The sequence below is a fragment of the Desmodus rotundus genome, chromosome 2 (assembly GCF_022682495.2).
Source record: "Desmodus rotundus isolate HL8 chromosome 2, HLdesRot8A.1, whole genome shotgun sequence".
In the NCBI taxonomy this organism is placed as follows: domain Eukaryota; kingdom Metazoa; phylum Chordata; class Mammalia; order Chiroptera; family Phyllostomidae; genus Desmodus; species Desmodus rotundus.
The window spans coordinates 96,441,848-96,456,506 of NC_071388.1; the positions used below are offsets into that span (position 1 = coordinate 96,441,848).

General features: G+C 40.3%; 1 protein-coding gene across 6 annotated transcripts in view; it reads right to left on the minus strand.

Moving 5' to 3' along the window:
• Positions 1 to 1,101: 1,101 nt before the first annotated feature.
• The window catches only part of IGSF11 (immunoglobulin superfamily member 11), a 146,139-nt gene continuing 132,581 nt past the window's right edge, over positions 1,102 to 14,659 (minus strand). For 4 of the 6 annotated variants that reach the window (XM_024577915.3, XM_053918403.1, XM_053918400.2 and 1 more), the window contains 6 exons: positions 14,306 to 14,469; positions 12,654 to 12,861; positions 9,821 to 9,976; positions 3,405 to 3,527; positions 2,463 to 2,613; positions 1,102 to 1,923 (listed from right to left, as the gene is read on the minus strand). In XM_024577915.3, the coding sequence (XP_024433683.3) occupies positions 1,482 to 1,923; positions 2,463 to 2,613; positions 3,405 to 3,527; positions 9,821 to 9,976; positions 12,654 to 12,861; positions 14,306 to 14,469 (1,244 nt within the window). In that variant the 3' untranslated portion in view covers positions 1,102 to 1,481. The remainder of the gene's footprint in view (positions 1,924 to 2,462; positions 2,614 to 3,404; positions 3,528 to 9,820; positions 9,977 to 12,653; positions 12,862 to 14,305; positions 14,470 to 14,659) is intronic. The other 2 variants (XM_053918401.1, XM_053918402.1) reach the window with 2 other exon arrangements.

Below are 14,659 nucleotides of genomic sequence, written 5' to 3' on the forward strand. Positions count from 1 at the left end.
GGGAGTGAGAGACAACATCGGGAAAAGAGAAGACTCTCTTATGGATCATGGGGTCAGTATCATAAATGATTTTTTTTAAGTCTGGGAAGAAAGCATTTGTGTGTTACTTAAAGTGTGATTAAGGCAAGATAGTCACCAATCCAAGTATGGCCAGCTCTACATAGCACAAAATAGAGTGGGGAGTTTGTAAATTACCTGCTGAACTCCACGGCCAGCCACACCAGGTAATTAATCACAAAAGGAGTCTCTTTATAGGGGTGTAAAATGCATTTGGACACAACTGCAACCCTGAGCTCTGACAAATACAGGGCAGACCCTCCCAGGAGCATACCTGAAGACACGTCCTTGTCTCAATATCATCTTTTGCAAAAATAATTATTTTGGAAAGAAAAAGAAAACATCTCCTGCCCTGTAACAACCTACTAACCTAACCCCTACTTGTCAAACAAGGAGAAAGTTATCTACCTCAGTACAAAGGCATCGGATGCTGCCCTCATTAAGAATGCCCCAGCATATGGCAGGGGACCTGGACACCGGCCCCAAGAAGCTGTCAGGAAAGCTCCAGGCCCTGGGACCTGCCTGCCTTCTCTCCTGTGCTGCCCCCCCACCTGCCTCTTTCATGATGGACCTCTGTGGGCCCAAAGAATAGTTATTGAATGTGGTGTTAACAACAGTCTTTTCCTTCCCTAGCCCAGTGCCCCTCATGTATTCTTTTAAAAAACCAGTAGTTAAAAAAAAACTTTCCCAGGAAATAATGAACAGTAACTGTCATGGACCTATGGCAAGCCCTAGAAAAAACATAGACAGGCAAGAATCTGTCAACAGAGCAATATTCCAAATATGAAATTTGTGGCTCAAAAAATAAATAAATATAAATGGGCTTGGCAAAGAAGTTTCTTTTGTTTTCTCCCATTTCTTACTAAATTTTGCTTGTGTAAAAAGCTTTGATTCTGTGATACAAGAGCCAGCCCTGGTGGGACAGGTAGGAACCATTCATGCCATTCGCCCTCTACGTAAAGAGGGAATGGGGAGAGCTGGGAGATATCCCAGGAGGTTCTTTATTTTTTCTAAAGATGCCTATCTTTTAGAATAATTTCATTATTTAAACTCCATCTGGCACTTTAGTCTCTTAAAAACCTATTACGTTAGACATGAACTAAAGAACAAACCCGCCTGGATGCAATTTAGATTTTTCGTTCTATTCTGCTCTTATATCTTCTTCCTTGGCTTGGCACAACTTGAGATCCAGCTTTCTGAGCAGAACCCTGGGACGTCTGTGGTGGGGAAACAAATCTTCACGGCAGAGCAGTCTGGTTCATTTCACAAACCTTAGTGGCCAGGTCACAGCATTTGCTTTCTTGTGCTTTTTACTAGAATCATGGTAAGGAAAGAGTTTCTTTCCCAGCACTTACCCGCAACACCCAACCTACTGTGTGGAGCATTTCACTGGTTCTTTCCTGGACGCTCTATTGGCTCTTGTCCTACACGAGAGACCCGGCCCGACTCTGGGCCGGCACCATGACAGGGACAGCGCCAATTCGCTCCAGGGTTGCTCGACTAACAGTGCAGGCATGTGTGTGCTGAGGCCGAGGCTTCCTACTGACTGAGTCATTGTTCCTGGATACGACCTGTGGTGACGACCCTCTGTTGGCTGTCACTACCAGAGTCTTATGTGGAGTGGGGACCAGATGGCTCCCATTAGCATAGATGGATGGTATGTTGGCCTTGCCTGAGTGCAGGGAGAAGGACTGGCGCAAGTCACTGAAGTGGTTGAATGACTCTGTGTTCCTGTGAACTTTTGGATTGTTGCTCCAGTATCGACTGTTGAAGGTGTTGGAGGAGGTCAATGTGTTGTTCTCTGAGGAGGACATCTCAGTGTGAAATGCTTTGGCAGAAGAACATTTAGGTGGAAGATCATCCTCTCTGAAAAGGAACAAAACAAAGTCATCATTAGGATTTACTTCAGGTTTACTCTACCAGGACTGTTCCTTCTATGCTAAGGCTAATGTGTCTGTGAGATACAAATTCCCCAGGCTGTTCATATTCTTGACTGAACTGTGTTCCACACCAAGCCATAATGCTTTGGGCCCTCTGTATGTAGGTGCTGGTATGCTCTACGGTATTCCTTCTTGCTTTATGTTCTCACTTATAATATGTGTCAACATGAAACACATGTTCTAACTTTTCTACTGCAGCTGCCACCTATCCCCACTTACCCTGGAGATATGGGAGGAAAAGGGGACATTATCCACTTGTGTCAGCCTAGTCCTCCCCTCTCACGAGCCAGTAAATGAAGCTGACTGGAGCCATGAGGCAAAGTGTTATCGTACAAGAAAATATCATTTAGCCATTTTAACTATCTTGGCCATCACAGTTGCAAAATAAGCAAGGAAATTTCAGTTGCCCGACTGAGTAGAAGTACAGAGGTTGGCTAAGCAAGACAAATTATCTGACACACAAACCTTATTTCATTAGGAATTTCTTCTTCCTCTTCCTCTTTATTTTTGCTTCTCCAGTAAAAGAATGCCCCTAAAATTAGTGCAATGCAAAAAATGGTAATAACTGCACCAGCACCAATGGCTCCAGCTATTAGTCCAGTGTTCTTGGGCTGGGCTGCAAAATATATTTAAGGCATATTTAAAGAACAAAAAAGAGAGAGAGAGAAAAATAGTATATATCCATGTGACTTTATAAGCTTAAGTTTACTAAAGAATCTTTTTAAAATGTACAAAATTATCTCAAGTATTGCATCCACATAAAGTTAAGCCTCCCCTAACTTCCCGTAGCTCCAGTGGTTAGGACTAACACACAGCAGGCTCACATGTATTTAGGGAACAAACAGTTACTTGACTCACAGCTTCAGGAGAGCTGCACCTACAGCAGAACAGGGAAAAGATGGTAGCTGTCTAACCTGCCTGATCTGCCCCAATGTACCCAGCAACCAGTGGGATAACTCATCACCACAACCTAGACAGAGTACTCCCTTTTTCAACTAGAACTCAAATAACCCAGAATTCCCCGTTGAAAAGAGAAATTCCACACTGCTTATTTACCCAATAACTAAGCTGAAATAAGGGATTTGGAGAAAATACAGAAAGGTCTTGTCTTGGCCATGGCCATGGATCACTATAAATTTTATAATGTCTATAGCATTATACAATCAGAATTTGATTCTAATGACTCTGAGGAGGATGACATTTTGTCATAAAGAAGATGTCATATTGCTAAGGCTGAAACATATATTAATACATTCATAAAATATTTTCAATAATGATTAAAACCAAACAAATTTCTAATTAATCTTCAAACCATTTAAAAACAATTAGGCAGTGCTCTACATTCCCAGGTTTAACAAAGATCTTGGTTTCAGACCCAGAGTGGACATCAGAATTTTATATACTTACGGGAAGTAACCTGGAGGTCCAAAAAGCAGGTGCTGGTTCCAATGGCGTTAGAAGCCACGCACTGGTACAAACCTGAAGACAGAATGCTGATGTTCCGGATGGTGACTGTTCCTTGGACCTGGTCTGTCAGGAAAATAACAAGCAAGTTAGGATTTAGGGGAGAAAATGAGAAAACCAAAGAAATCAGCAAAAGATAAGACTATAAAAGTAAACACTGAAGAGGTATCAATAGCTTCTTAATTTTTTTGCAGAAATTTTTTTTGTTCATGAATTTTAAAGACTAAAATCGTGACATCACATTGAAGATGTGGAGATATTCAGGGCTGTTTGTGCAGTCAAGGCAGGGTGGAGCCGGGAGCACCTCTTCAGCAAGCACCAGACTGATTCTAGCCACAAGCACATGGCCCTTTCAGAAAAGAGATGGGCTAACTCCTCAATCTGTCACTTCACTTGGCCTGCTCTGGCATGCAAGTAATTTGTTAACGGAGTAATAGTAATGCAAGTAATAGTAAATGGATTTGGAAAATAAATTCTCTTTTCATCTTCTTTCTTTCAAAGAATAGGGAAAGTTCAACAGTGTAGAACCATAATTCGAAAGCACAAGTGACACCACCCCCCACTCTGTTTAGTTTGCAGCAACTGTATCCCATACAAGCTAGGCACCTGGACTCAAATGCCTTCAGAATTAGAAAGAAATAAATGTGTGTATATTTCCACTTCCATCCTCTCTCCTTAGTTCCAGAACCTCTTCCAGACGTGTTCTAGACCCAAACAGCCTGCATTGCAATCTGCCCTACCACCTACTAGGTATGTGGTCTCGAATGCATTACCTCTTCCACATCTATTGGGTTAGTCAAAAAGTTCATTCACCTTTTCCCCCCCGTAAGATGGCTCTAGTAATGCTTAGTGGTTTTTAATTTCCTTCAAAACAATTTTGTTAGATTACAATTGTGACAGATGTCATATCAGCGTGCATTTAAAAAAAATTGGTGAATTTTTGTGTAGCTATTTTAATATTGAATATGGAAGAAAATACGCAACATTTTTGGCATATTATGCTTTATTATTTGAAGAAAGGTAAAATACGCAACTGAAATGCAAAAAAAAAAAAAAAAGAGAGAGAGATTTGTGCAGTGTATAGAAAAGGTGCTGTGACTGACTGAACGCGTCAAAAGTGGTTGCAAAGTTTCATGCCCGAGATTTCTCGCTGGATGATTCTCCACAGTTGGTAGACCAGCTGAAGTGGACAGCAATCAAATAGAGACATTGATTGAGAACAATCAACATTATACCACACAGGACATTGCGGACATACTCAAAATACCCAAATCAATAAAGTTATTGGTGAAAATGAAAAATGTGTCTTTTATTTTACAGAAAAAAGACATGGTCTTTTGGGCCAACCCAATATTCAAAGGCACAGGATAGCAGTTTGTCACCATATCAACAATGTTTTGGTCACCTGGTTAAAGTGGTATCCACCACTCTACTGTATCCATCTCTCTACTGTAAAGTCACAGTTGACCTTTGAACAACACAGGGATTAGGCAAGCTGACACCCCCACCCCAAGCACTAGATAATCTGCATATAATTTTTGACTCCACAAAGACTTAACTACTAATAGCCTATTGTTAACCAGAAGCCTTACAGATAACCCAAACAGTAAATACACATTTTGTATGTTATATGTATTGTATACAATATTCTTACAATAAAGTAAGCTAGAGAAAATCATAGGAAGAAAAATACATTTACAGTATTTATTGAAAAAAATCTGCATATAAGTGGGCCTGTGCAATTTAAATCCTTGTTGTACAAGGGTCAAGTGTATTATTTTTTCTTTGCAATTAATAAGTAGTTTGTGGAGATATATTTTAGAACTATGTAGACATCTTGTGCCTTATCAAACTTTTGTCCCCTATTTTGATATCAGTGATGACCTTCTCAATCCCATCATTCTTTCTATGTACATTAATAGGCATTCTACTATAAGAAAATGCTTTCCCTTCTCCCCCATTTATTTATGCATATCAGCAGAGATTCAAGGCCTCTCATTTTACTCAATAAACTATATATTTATTTTAATGTTCAAATTGTCTCAGATTTAGCCCGAAGAAATGCCTTCAAGCTAGCTCCTATACACAAGGACAATGCTAACCCCCAAGTATTATGCCCCTGTCACTAATCAGACATCTGGGGTGCTCCTCACTGGTGTCAAACATTCTTTTGTCAGAGAACACATCTTCAGTTTACATGAAGCAAATGCAAACATATTAGTAAAGTAAATCTGAAAAAAAATTCTGTGTGATTTTGTGATCAAGTGCTATTTTGAGATCTACCGTATTAATGTAGCTATCAAGAGGTAAATTTAGACTTCTGGTCAAGTTGGCAGCATGGGCAGACATGGCTCGCCTCTTCCCCCAACCACATCAAAGTTACAACCAAAATACAGGACAACCATCACTCAGAATCCTGTCAGAAATCGAGTTGAATGGAAGTCTGAAAACTACGGAGTTAAAGAAACCACATCTATCCAGACCGGTAGGAGGAGGGCAGAGGTAGAATGGGCTGGTCCCACACCTATGTGTTGTGGATAAAAATTTGGGAGGGATATCTCAGGAGCAAAGAGTCCCAGACCCAATCCAGGCCCCTCAGCCCAGGATTCCAGTGCCAGGAAGATAAGTCCCCACAACTTCTGGCTGTAAAAACAGTGGGGATTGAGTAGGTGGAAGAAACTACTGGAGCCCTAAGCAGTTCCTCTTAAAGAATCTACAACAGTCTCACCTAATCAGACTCACTCCCTCTGAGCTCCAGCACCAGGGTGGCAGCTTGAAAGGCATCAGCAGCATACAGGGAGAAATGAAATGTCTAGCATCAGGGCAAGAAGAGTCTGTAGTCCCTTTGCTAAACCCTCCCCCAACAGAGCCAGTAGGCTGGTGCCATATCTGAGACTCAAACACTGTTTGACCATGTTTGACCCGCCCTGGAGATCCCAAGAGACTCCACCCCACCCAACTTACGGGCCCACCCAAGCTACTTTTCCATAAAAATGGCTGTTCTTGGCTCATGCTTCACAACTCCCTAAATCTTATCAAACAAGCAACAGCTGGCTTCAGTGAGTCCAAGGCCCAGCACTACTAAAAGCCAAATTAGAATCACAGCTTAGCTTCCCCTGGGAATCTCTAAATCCAGCACAAGTAGCAGCCATCTCAGATTGCTTTATAGCTCAGGCAGGGTACCCCGGGCAAAACACAGGTGGGGGCTGACCTTGGCCTGCACCACTCAGGAAATCTCCAGGGCCAGCACACCCAGTGAACAGCTACAGACCAGGTAGGAGCACCACCACCCTTCCCCTGCACAGCTCATCCTCCATGGACAGCAGAGGTTTGTGGTCATTGGTCAAATCCCTCCCATTGATTGATCTGCCAACACCAACCAAGGCTCAACTACAAGAGGAGGATATATTCAGCCCACACAAAAGGCACACCTTGAGTACCCAGCTTGGGTAATAGAGGAGGCTGTACCACTGGACCCTACAGGACACTTACTACATTAGGCCACACTATCAAGACATGGAGTCAAAGCAGCTCTAGTACACAGAAACAAACACAGGGAGGCTGCCAAAACAAGGAGGAAGAAACATGGTCAAAATGAAAGAACCGATCAAAACTCCAGAAAAAGAGCTAAATGAAATGGAGATAAGCAATCTATCACATGCAGAGTTCAAAACACTGGTTATAAAGATGTTCAAGGAACTTAGTGAGGACCTCAGCAGCATAAAAAAGATCCAGTCAGAAATGAAGGATGCACTAATTGAAATAAAGACCAACTTACAGGGAAACAACTGTAGAGTGCATGAAGCCAAGAACCAAATCAATGATTTGGAACACAGGGAAGCATAAAACAACCTTGCTGAACAGTAAGAAGAAAAGAGAATACCAAAAAAATGAGGATAGTATACAGCAACCTCTAGGACAACTTCAAGAGGTCCCACATTCACATCATAAGGGTGCCTGAAGGAGAAGAGAAAGAGCAAGAAATTGGAAATCTATCTGAAAAAATAGTGAAAGAAAACTTCCCTATTTTGGTAAAGAAATACAGAGTCCCAAACAAGATGGATGCAAGGAGGCCCACTCCAAGACACATCACAATTAAAATACCAAAGGTTAAAGATAAAGAGACTCTTAAAAGCAGCAAGAGAAAAGAAGTTGCCAGAAGGCTGCCAGATAGGAAGAGGGAGGGGGAGAATGACTGAAGAAGTGAGGGGATTAAGAAGTACACAGAGGTAGTTACAGAATAGCCATGGGGATGTAAAGTACAGTAAAGGAAATGGAGTAGCCAAACAACTTAATACCCATAAGACCCATGGACATGAACAATGGAGGTGGTACTGCCTGAGGGAGTGGAGGGTACTGGGTGGAGGGGGGCAAAGGGCGAAAGATCAGGACAACTGTAATAGCATAATCAATAAAACAAAATAAAAAGAGGTAAATTTAAATTAAAACTCAGACTCATTTAATGTGCATTATAATGACAGATGAAATTATCTAAAATAATTCTTAGTGAGGTCCTCACTAAGTTCCTTGAACATTCTTATAACCAATCCAGAGTCTGAGTTATAGAAGACAAACATTTTCATCTTTGTATTCAAGTTCTCTTTTACCCCTAAAGTATCAGAGAATATTTAAATTGCAAAGAAAATATCAACAAATTTGACTGATACACATTAATTCAGAACCAAAGTTATGGAAAGCTCTTTCTACAAATATTTTGCAACTTACACACATACAAGACACTTTTAAATGTTCATTTCTAATTCCAAACTCAATCCAATATTTTAAAGAAATGTTATAATAAATCATAGAATCTTAAGATGAAAAATCATCTTAGAGATATTGTTTAACCCCCTTATTTTACAACAGGGCAACACAGGCCCAAAGAGGTGAGCTGTCACAGAAAACTGTCAGTGAAAAGCCTAGAATTTGAATATAATTTCAGGATTTGAAGACAAGATCTATTTTAAACATATCACTTACAATGATGAGAGTGACAACTTAGTACACAAATAAAACTATCTAGCCCACAGTGTAGCTAAAACATTTCCCAATACAAAAATCAGTAGAGAACAATGGTGTTGCAGTCATTATCAGAGTAACCCAAAAGTTATTATGGTGAAAAGAAGTTTTTAAGTTTTTTTAAAATCCTCACCGGAGGACATGCTTGATTTCAGAGAGAAAGAAGGAAGGAAGAAGAGGGAGAGGGAAGGGGGGAGGGGGAGAAACATTGATGTGAGTGAGAAACCCTATTGTTTGTGCCCCAACCAAAGACCAAACCTGCAACCCCAGCACATGCCCTGACTGGGAATCAAACCCATGACTTTTCAGTTTAAAGAACAACACTCCAATCAACTGAGCCACACCAGCCAGGGCTGAAAAGAAATTTTTTAAAGTAATGAAATCTGGGACAAGTTAATTAAAAGATGATGGGAGGTCCATTAATATTTCTGTTGGGATTCTTAAAACTTAGAAGCTCTTGAAGAGGTTGGTGGTCCTGGTTCTCCAATCTGTCTAACCTCACCATGCAATTTAGGACTTTCCTTTTCCATGATTCAAACTTATCAGACATAACGAAGGTCGTCTCGGACCTCTCCATTAACTGCCAACTCTTTAAGATTTGTAAATCTGCCCTGAAAATGCTACAAGAAACATGTTCTGCATTATAGATGATGTAACACCTGAGACTGCTAAATTTTATTTTTTTAAAGAGATTTTACATGTAATTCTATAATTTGCATCATTTTACTTCACAAACTTTCCTCAATTTTTCAAGGGTATGTCCTTTAATATCAAATTTAAAGAGCTGATTTTACATGTAGAACACCATAAATGATACTCATGCCTCCTCCATGTTTCCCTCTCTGGTGTGGTCAACTCCTGGACCACCTGTGGCTTTTTTCTGCTCTTTCCCATCTTCCTCCTCTAATTAGACTTGAGGCTGAAAACAGGATGACTGACCCTTTTGTGACCAGGCTGATGATTCTCATTCTAAAATAGGCAGTTGCCTCAAGTAGGAAGTAGATTCTCAGTTATAAACTTCAAGGATTATCTTACAGTTAACAATACAATAAAGCTACCATTGCTCTATTTAAAAATCTTCACCATAGTGGAACAGAATTTCCATATATTGTTACCATTGGATAATATACATTTCATAAAATCAGCAATGAGAAGATACAATAAAGCGTTTTCTCTTCTTTGTAGTTAAAAACACAAAATGATACAGATAACTTTTTCAGCAGTTATAAATATGGTATATGTTATTTTCCAAAATCTATTCAAGTTAATTACTTTGTGAATCTTAGAATCAAAATTTTCCACAGTAACTAATTAAATGAGTAAAGCAAGACCATACATACCCTGAGTTGCTGTCGGAGGTAGTTTGAGGGTATTGTCTAACTTCTCCCAAAGGTAAGTTGGTCGAGGAATGCCTTCCTCTGAGCTACAGAGCAGGATGACATCGCTGCCGATATCCTGGGATCCTTGGATTTGGCAGTGAGGGGTCGAAGGGGGAACTATAATAGGAAGAGTGAGCAATCAAGGATGCATTCGCTCTGAGCCAATAATAATAGAGGAGACATCCAAGACTCAGTACAGTAGAACCTTACTGTTTTTGGAGTACATGCTAGGGAACTACCTGCGCGAAGCCAGTGGGTAGTCATGTACTGTTCATGGGGCTTGAGCACAGGTACAGGGCCTACAACCTCAGTTAGCAGGAAACAAATATGTAAAAGGTATCTTATTTTCACATTTTCAAGGTATCTTATGGTCTTGGTTTCACTCTGCTTCCTCTATATATGTTGTGTCAATGTATGGCCTTGAAAAACACTACTGAATACACACATATTCACAGCAGCATTGTTCACAATAGCTAAAAGCTGGGAACAACGCAAGTGTCTAGATGGATGAATGGATAAGTGAAGTGAGGTATATCATTGCAATGCAATATTATTCAGCCTTGAAAAGTAAGAAAATTCTGACACATGCTACAACATGGATGAACCGTGAGGACGCCATGCTGAGTGACATCAGCTAGTCATAAAAAAGCCAATGATGTATGATTCCACTTACATGAGGTACCTCGAGTAATCAAATTCATAGAAACAGAAAGCACAACAGTGGTGCCAGAGGCTGGTGGGAGAGTAGAGTGACAGGTGGCTTTAATGAGTACAGAGTTCTAGTTTGGCAGAGTGAAGAGAGTCAGGGAGAGTGGCTGCCCCACAGTGGGAGTGTACTGCACACTACTGAACTGCACATTCAAGTATGGCTAAGACAGTATATCTCATGCTGCGTGTATTTGGCCACAACTAATTGTTTTCAATTACTGAAAGAGGCCACTGGTAGAGAAGATATTTCAAGGAAGAGCCACCACTTACCCTGCCGGCTACTCTCTGGCTAAGACCACTTAAACAAGGTTCTTTATTACTTTACAAACAAAAACCAGGCAGACCCACTTTGTATGTAACCTGCTTACTGGTGGGGCAAGTTAGGGGAAAGTTCAGGTCTACCTACTACTTGACAGGAAGTGCATTTTCTAATCATTAAGGTAGATAAGGACACAAAAAACATGAAACAAAAAATCACCAAAGAAAAAGAACATGAGAGGAAAAAGGCGGTGATTCATAAAGAAGGAAGGAGGGGAGGAAGGAAGGAAAGAAGGAAGGAAGGGGAAGAAACAGAGAGAGAAAGGGAGAGAGGGAGAAAGAAAGGTATAAACGAAGCCCATGGCAGTAGAGATTAAATCTCAGCAATGATATACTTACAATGCTAATAGCTTTTCAATAATTGTGTTCAATCTTGTAAAAATAAATGAATGAATGAATGAAAAATAACTGCAGTATATAGAAGAACTAGGAAAGAAGGTAGGTGGAGAGAGAGACAATGAGAGTAACCTACAGGCAGGAAGAGTAAAAAAATCTCAGGGCACCCTAAACCTCTATGATGGAACAAACCAACCTCCTCAGTTCCCTGCCTTCCCCATTGCCACTGTGGTGCTCTGAAGGGAAACCAAAATAATTCTTTGAAGGTAGCATTAACTATAAAATAAATTAAAGGCTTTTTTCCTTCCTTTAAAAAACTGAAAAAATAAACTTGGATAATGTGGGAAGCTAGTTACCTAACTTACACGTATAAGCATCAGAATAATATTAAATTCCAACAGTATTCAACTCTCAGTGTATTTTAAAGTCTGTAATTTTAATATATTAGAACGAATAATTCTTCTAGAACAGAAATCTCCAACCTCGTTCTTAGTGTCCTTATTCTGTTTGAAAACTGGGAGAACAAGGCACCGAGGCTACAGCACATCCTCACCCAAAGAATGGCAACACCCGCCACGGGCGTCCCATGTGACTCAGTAACGAGGGGAAAGGAGAGAGTTTGCCAAAGAACATGCAAGCAGATTCTGAGAGTCGAGAAGGAAGAGGGACCATCAAAAGCACAACCTTTTCTGCTGGTAAGTACTTCCTCAGTCTCCCGAATGAACTGAACTTAGCCACTTGTACCGTAAGTATCCATCTGGGCGGCAGTGTTTTATTTCAGAGGCAGTGGAATTGAGAAATAAAACATGTTTAGAATGGATATAATTAAGTATTACATATACTAACTTGCCAGTATAACGGAAAGAATGAGTAAAGAGACCTACATTTTAATCTAAATTATAAAGTTTAAAGTTTATTGTTGTTCATTGTCTATATAACTTGGGAAAGGCCTTAAGTCTACTTGCCTTGGTATTAAGACCAAATTGATTATACAATTTATCATTTAAACAAGGATACTGTTGAGAGTGAAAGGCAGTACGATTAAAATTGTGCCAGACAAGAGGTGCACACCGAGAACTGTGCTGAGCCTACGGGGTACACAGACACGGAGCAGGAGTTGACACATTTCCACATGTGCTAAAACTTCTGCTTCATATTCACAATATATAACTCTTGACTTAATCTCCTCTCAACAATAAGTCCTATCCTGCAGAAGCTTAAGAAAAGTGAGAGGCCACTTCTGATGGTATTTTATACCACCTTCGGCGAGCCACCTGGGTCGGAGGAGGGTGGGGAGACTAAGAAGCAAGTGGCAGACTGAGCAAAGAGAAAACACACGCAGAGGGAGAGTACAGGACAGGCAGAAGTAAACAGGCTTCAGAGGAGAGTCACAAGTAAAGCCAACGTGCTTGGAACATTTCCTCTCACTCACCCAGAACTGTGAGACCGGTGACCCCAATGTTCCTGCCCCCTCTATCTGGAAGGTTGTTAACCAAACACTGATAGGTGCCTGTATCTGAGAGCTGAGTGTTGTTAATGAAGATAGAGACATTGGTGGCTGGCATGGTGCCCGTAAATCCTACCCTACCGTGGAACTGGGCGGCACCGTCAAACATCTGTCCACCCTGGTACAGAATGACCTGCAAAAGAAGCAAAGTAAATAAATTGGCCGCTGCATCTCCTTCCAGACCCATAACAACAATCTAATAGGCAACAGACTGCACCAAACATTAAGAAATTTTATTTTTAACTTAGAGTTGTCACCGAGTTCTTACTATAATACCTGTCTATAAGTATGTAGGGATTATAAATTCTCACATATCAAAGCGGAATAACATTGTTTCCTTACCTAACTCATCAGGATATAGAATGCATCTTTATGCTATGCTACTACCAGCCCATATTTTTACCAGTTCCAAATTAAAATTTTTAATTAAAAAAAATTTTAAATTAGCACTGCCATTCTTATGCTTACTAGGTCACAAAATAATAGATCACAGTTAATGACTGAATATAAATGAATGTCATAAAAGGGAAGAAGAGTTATAAGCCCATCATTGCTGTTCTTATGTCAATTTCTATTATTAAAGTTAACTATTTATGGGAGAGGACTCGGAACAGTGCTGCAGAAAGCCCTTTGGGCTGAGAGTGAGGGACTTGGTTCCATTCCAGCTCTACCAGTAAATGTTTGGGTAACTGTGGTCAAGTCTTCCTTTGTCTCTTTGAATCAATCACTGACTCCAAAAATGGTAAGTCTGAATCAAATGATCTCTAAGGCTCAGTCCAATTATAAAAGTTCCACAGCTTTAAGAAATACAAGAAGATGCTATTAAATATTCTATTTGTTCCCCTACCAGAAGAACGAATAGGAGGTTATGTCCTCACCCTTTGCTGCCAACCCAAATCCCTTCAGAACATTTAGCTTATCAAATATATTTAGGTAGTAATGAGCTTATCGAAGCAGAAAAGCTTCAAAACAGAAAGGAGTTAACTTAGGCAATGAAGGTAGGGTCATAATCACAATTCATAATTTTCTGAGCACTATTTTCTGCAGGGGGTATCACGTATTATGGGTCCTTCACTGTAATCGATACACCTTATTAGGCAGTAACTTCTAATTTCACACACCTTAACTTCTATGAGACTCCAGTGTGCCTAGCTGTCTTTGTTTATTTTAAAATACTTGTGAAATTAGCCAAATAATTCAAGTACTATTATCTAATGTTATTTTCTTAATATTATCACATCTCATCCACCTATGTTAATTCCAGTCTCTTCCTTCCCAAATATATTCTGCTTGGATATATATTCGGTCTTGGTATTTCCTGTCAGTAATGTTTTTTGATGAAACTTCAGGTTCCTACATAAAAGTCTCAGAAGAATCCCCTTGACATCAGTTAAGTTTTTTTTAAGTCTTTTACAAAGAGGATCGCTTCTTCTGACTTGACTACTGATGCAGGAGCAGGACTGCAAGTGTCACCTTTCTCTAGGAATCAAATACGTACTCAGGACGCCTTCCTGCCGGCCTCCTTTGAAAATATTAATAGTAATATTCTAGGGGTGGCACAGATGGAAGAGAAGTACCTGCTCAGGTTGGTTGGCATTGGCAAGAGGAATGACCATCCAAATGACATTGAGGTTAATGAGGGCAGCATTGGTGGTGAAAGTACAGGGCAGGACTGCTGTCTGACCTCGGGCCACTTGGACACTCCCAGGGCTCTCTGAGACGTCCAGGGAAGCTGCAACACCTACAAAAGAACCAACAGGAGGTGACATGCTCGCCCTTTCCTAACAGAAAGGTCTGTGTGTCTCACAGTATCAGTAGTGCACACAGATGGATACAATAGTCTTACTAAGCAACTGCTAGCCAGTCACTGAGTCAAAGTAATAAACACTGTTCCTTTCTTTCTTTACCTCTTAGTAACTATAAATGAAAAA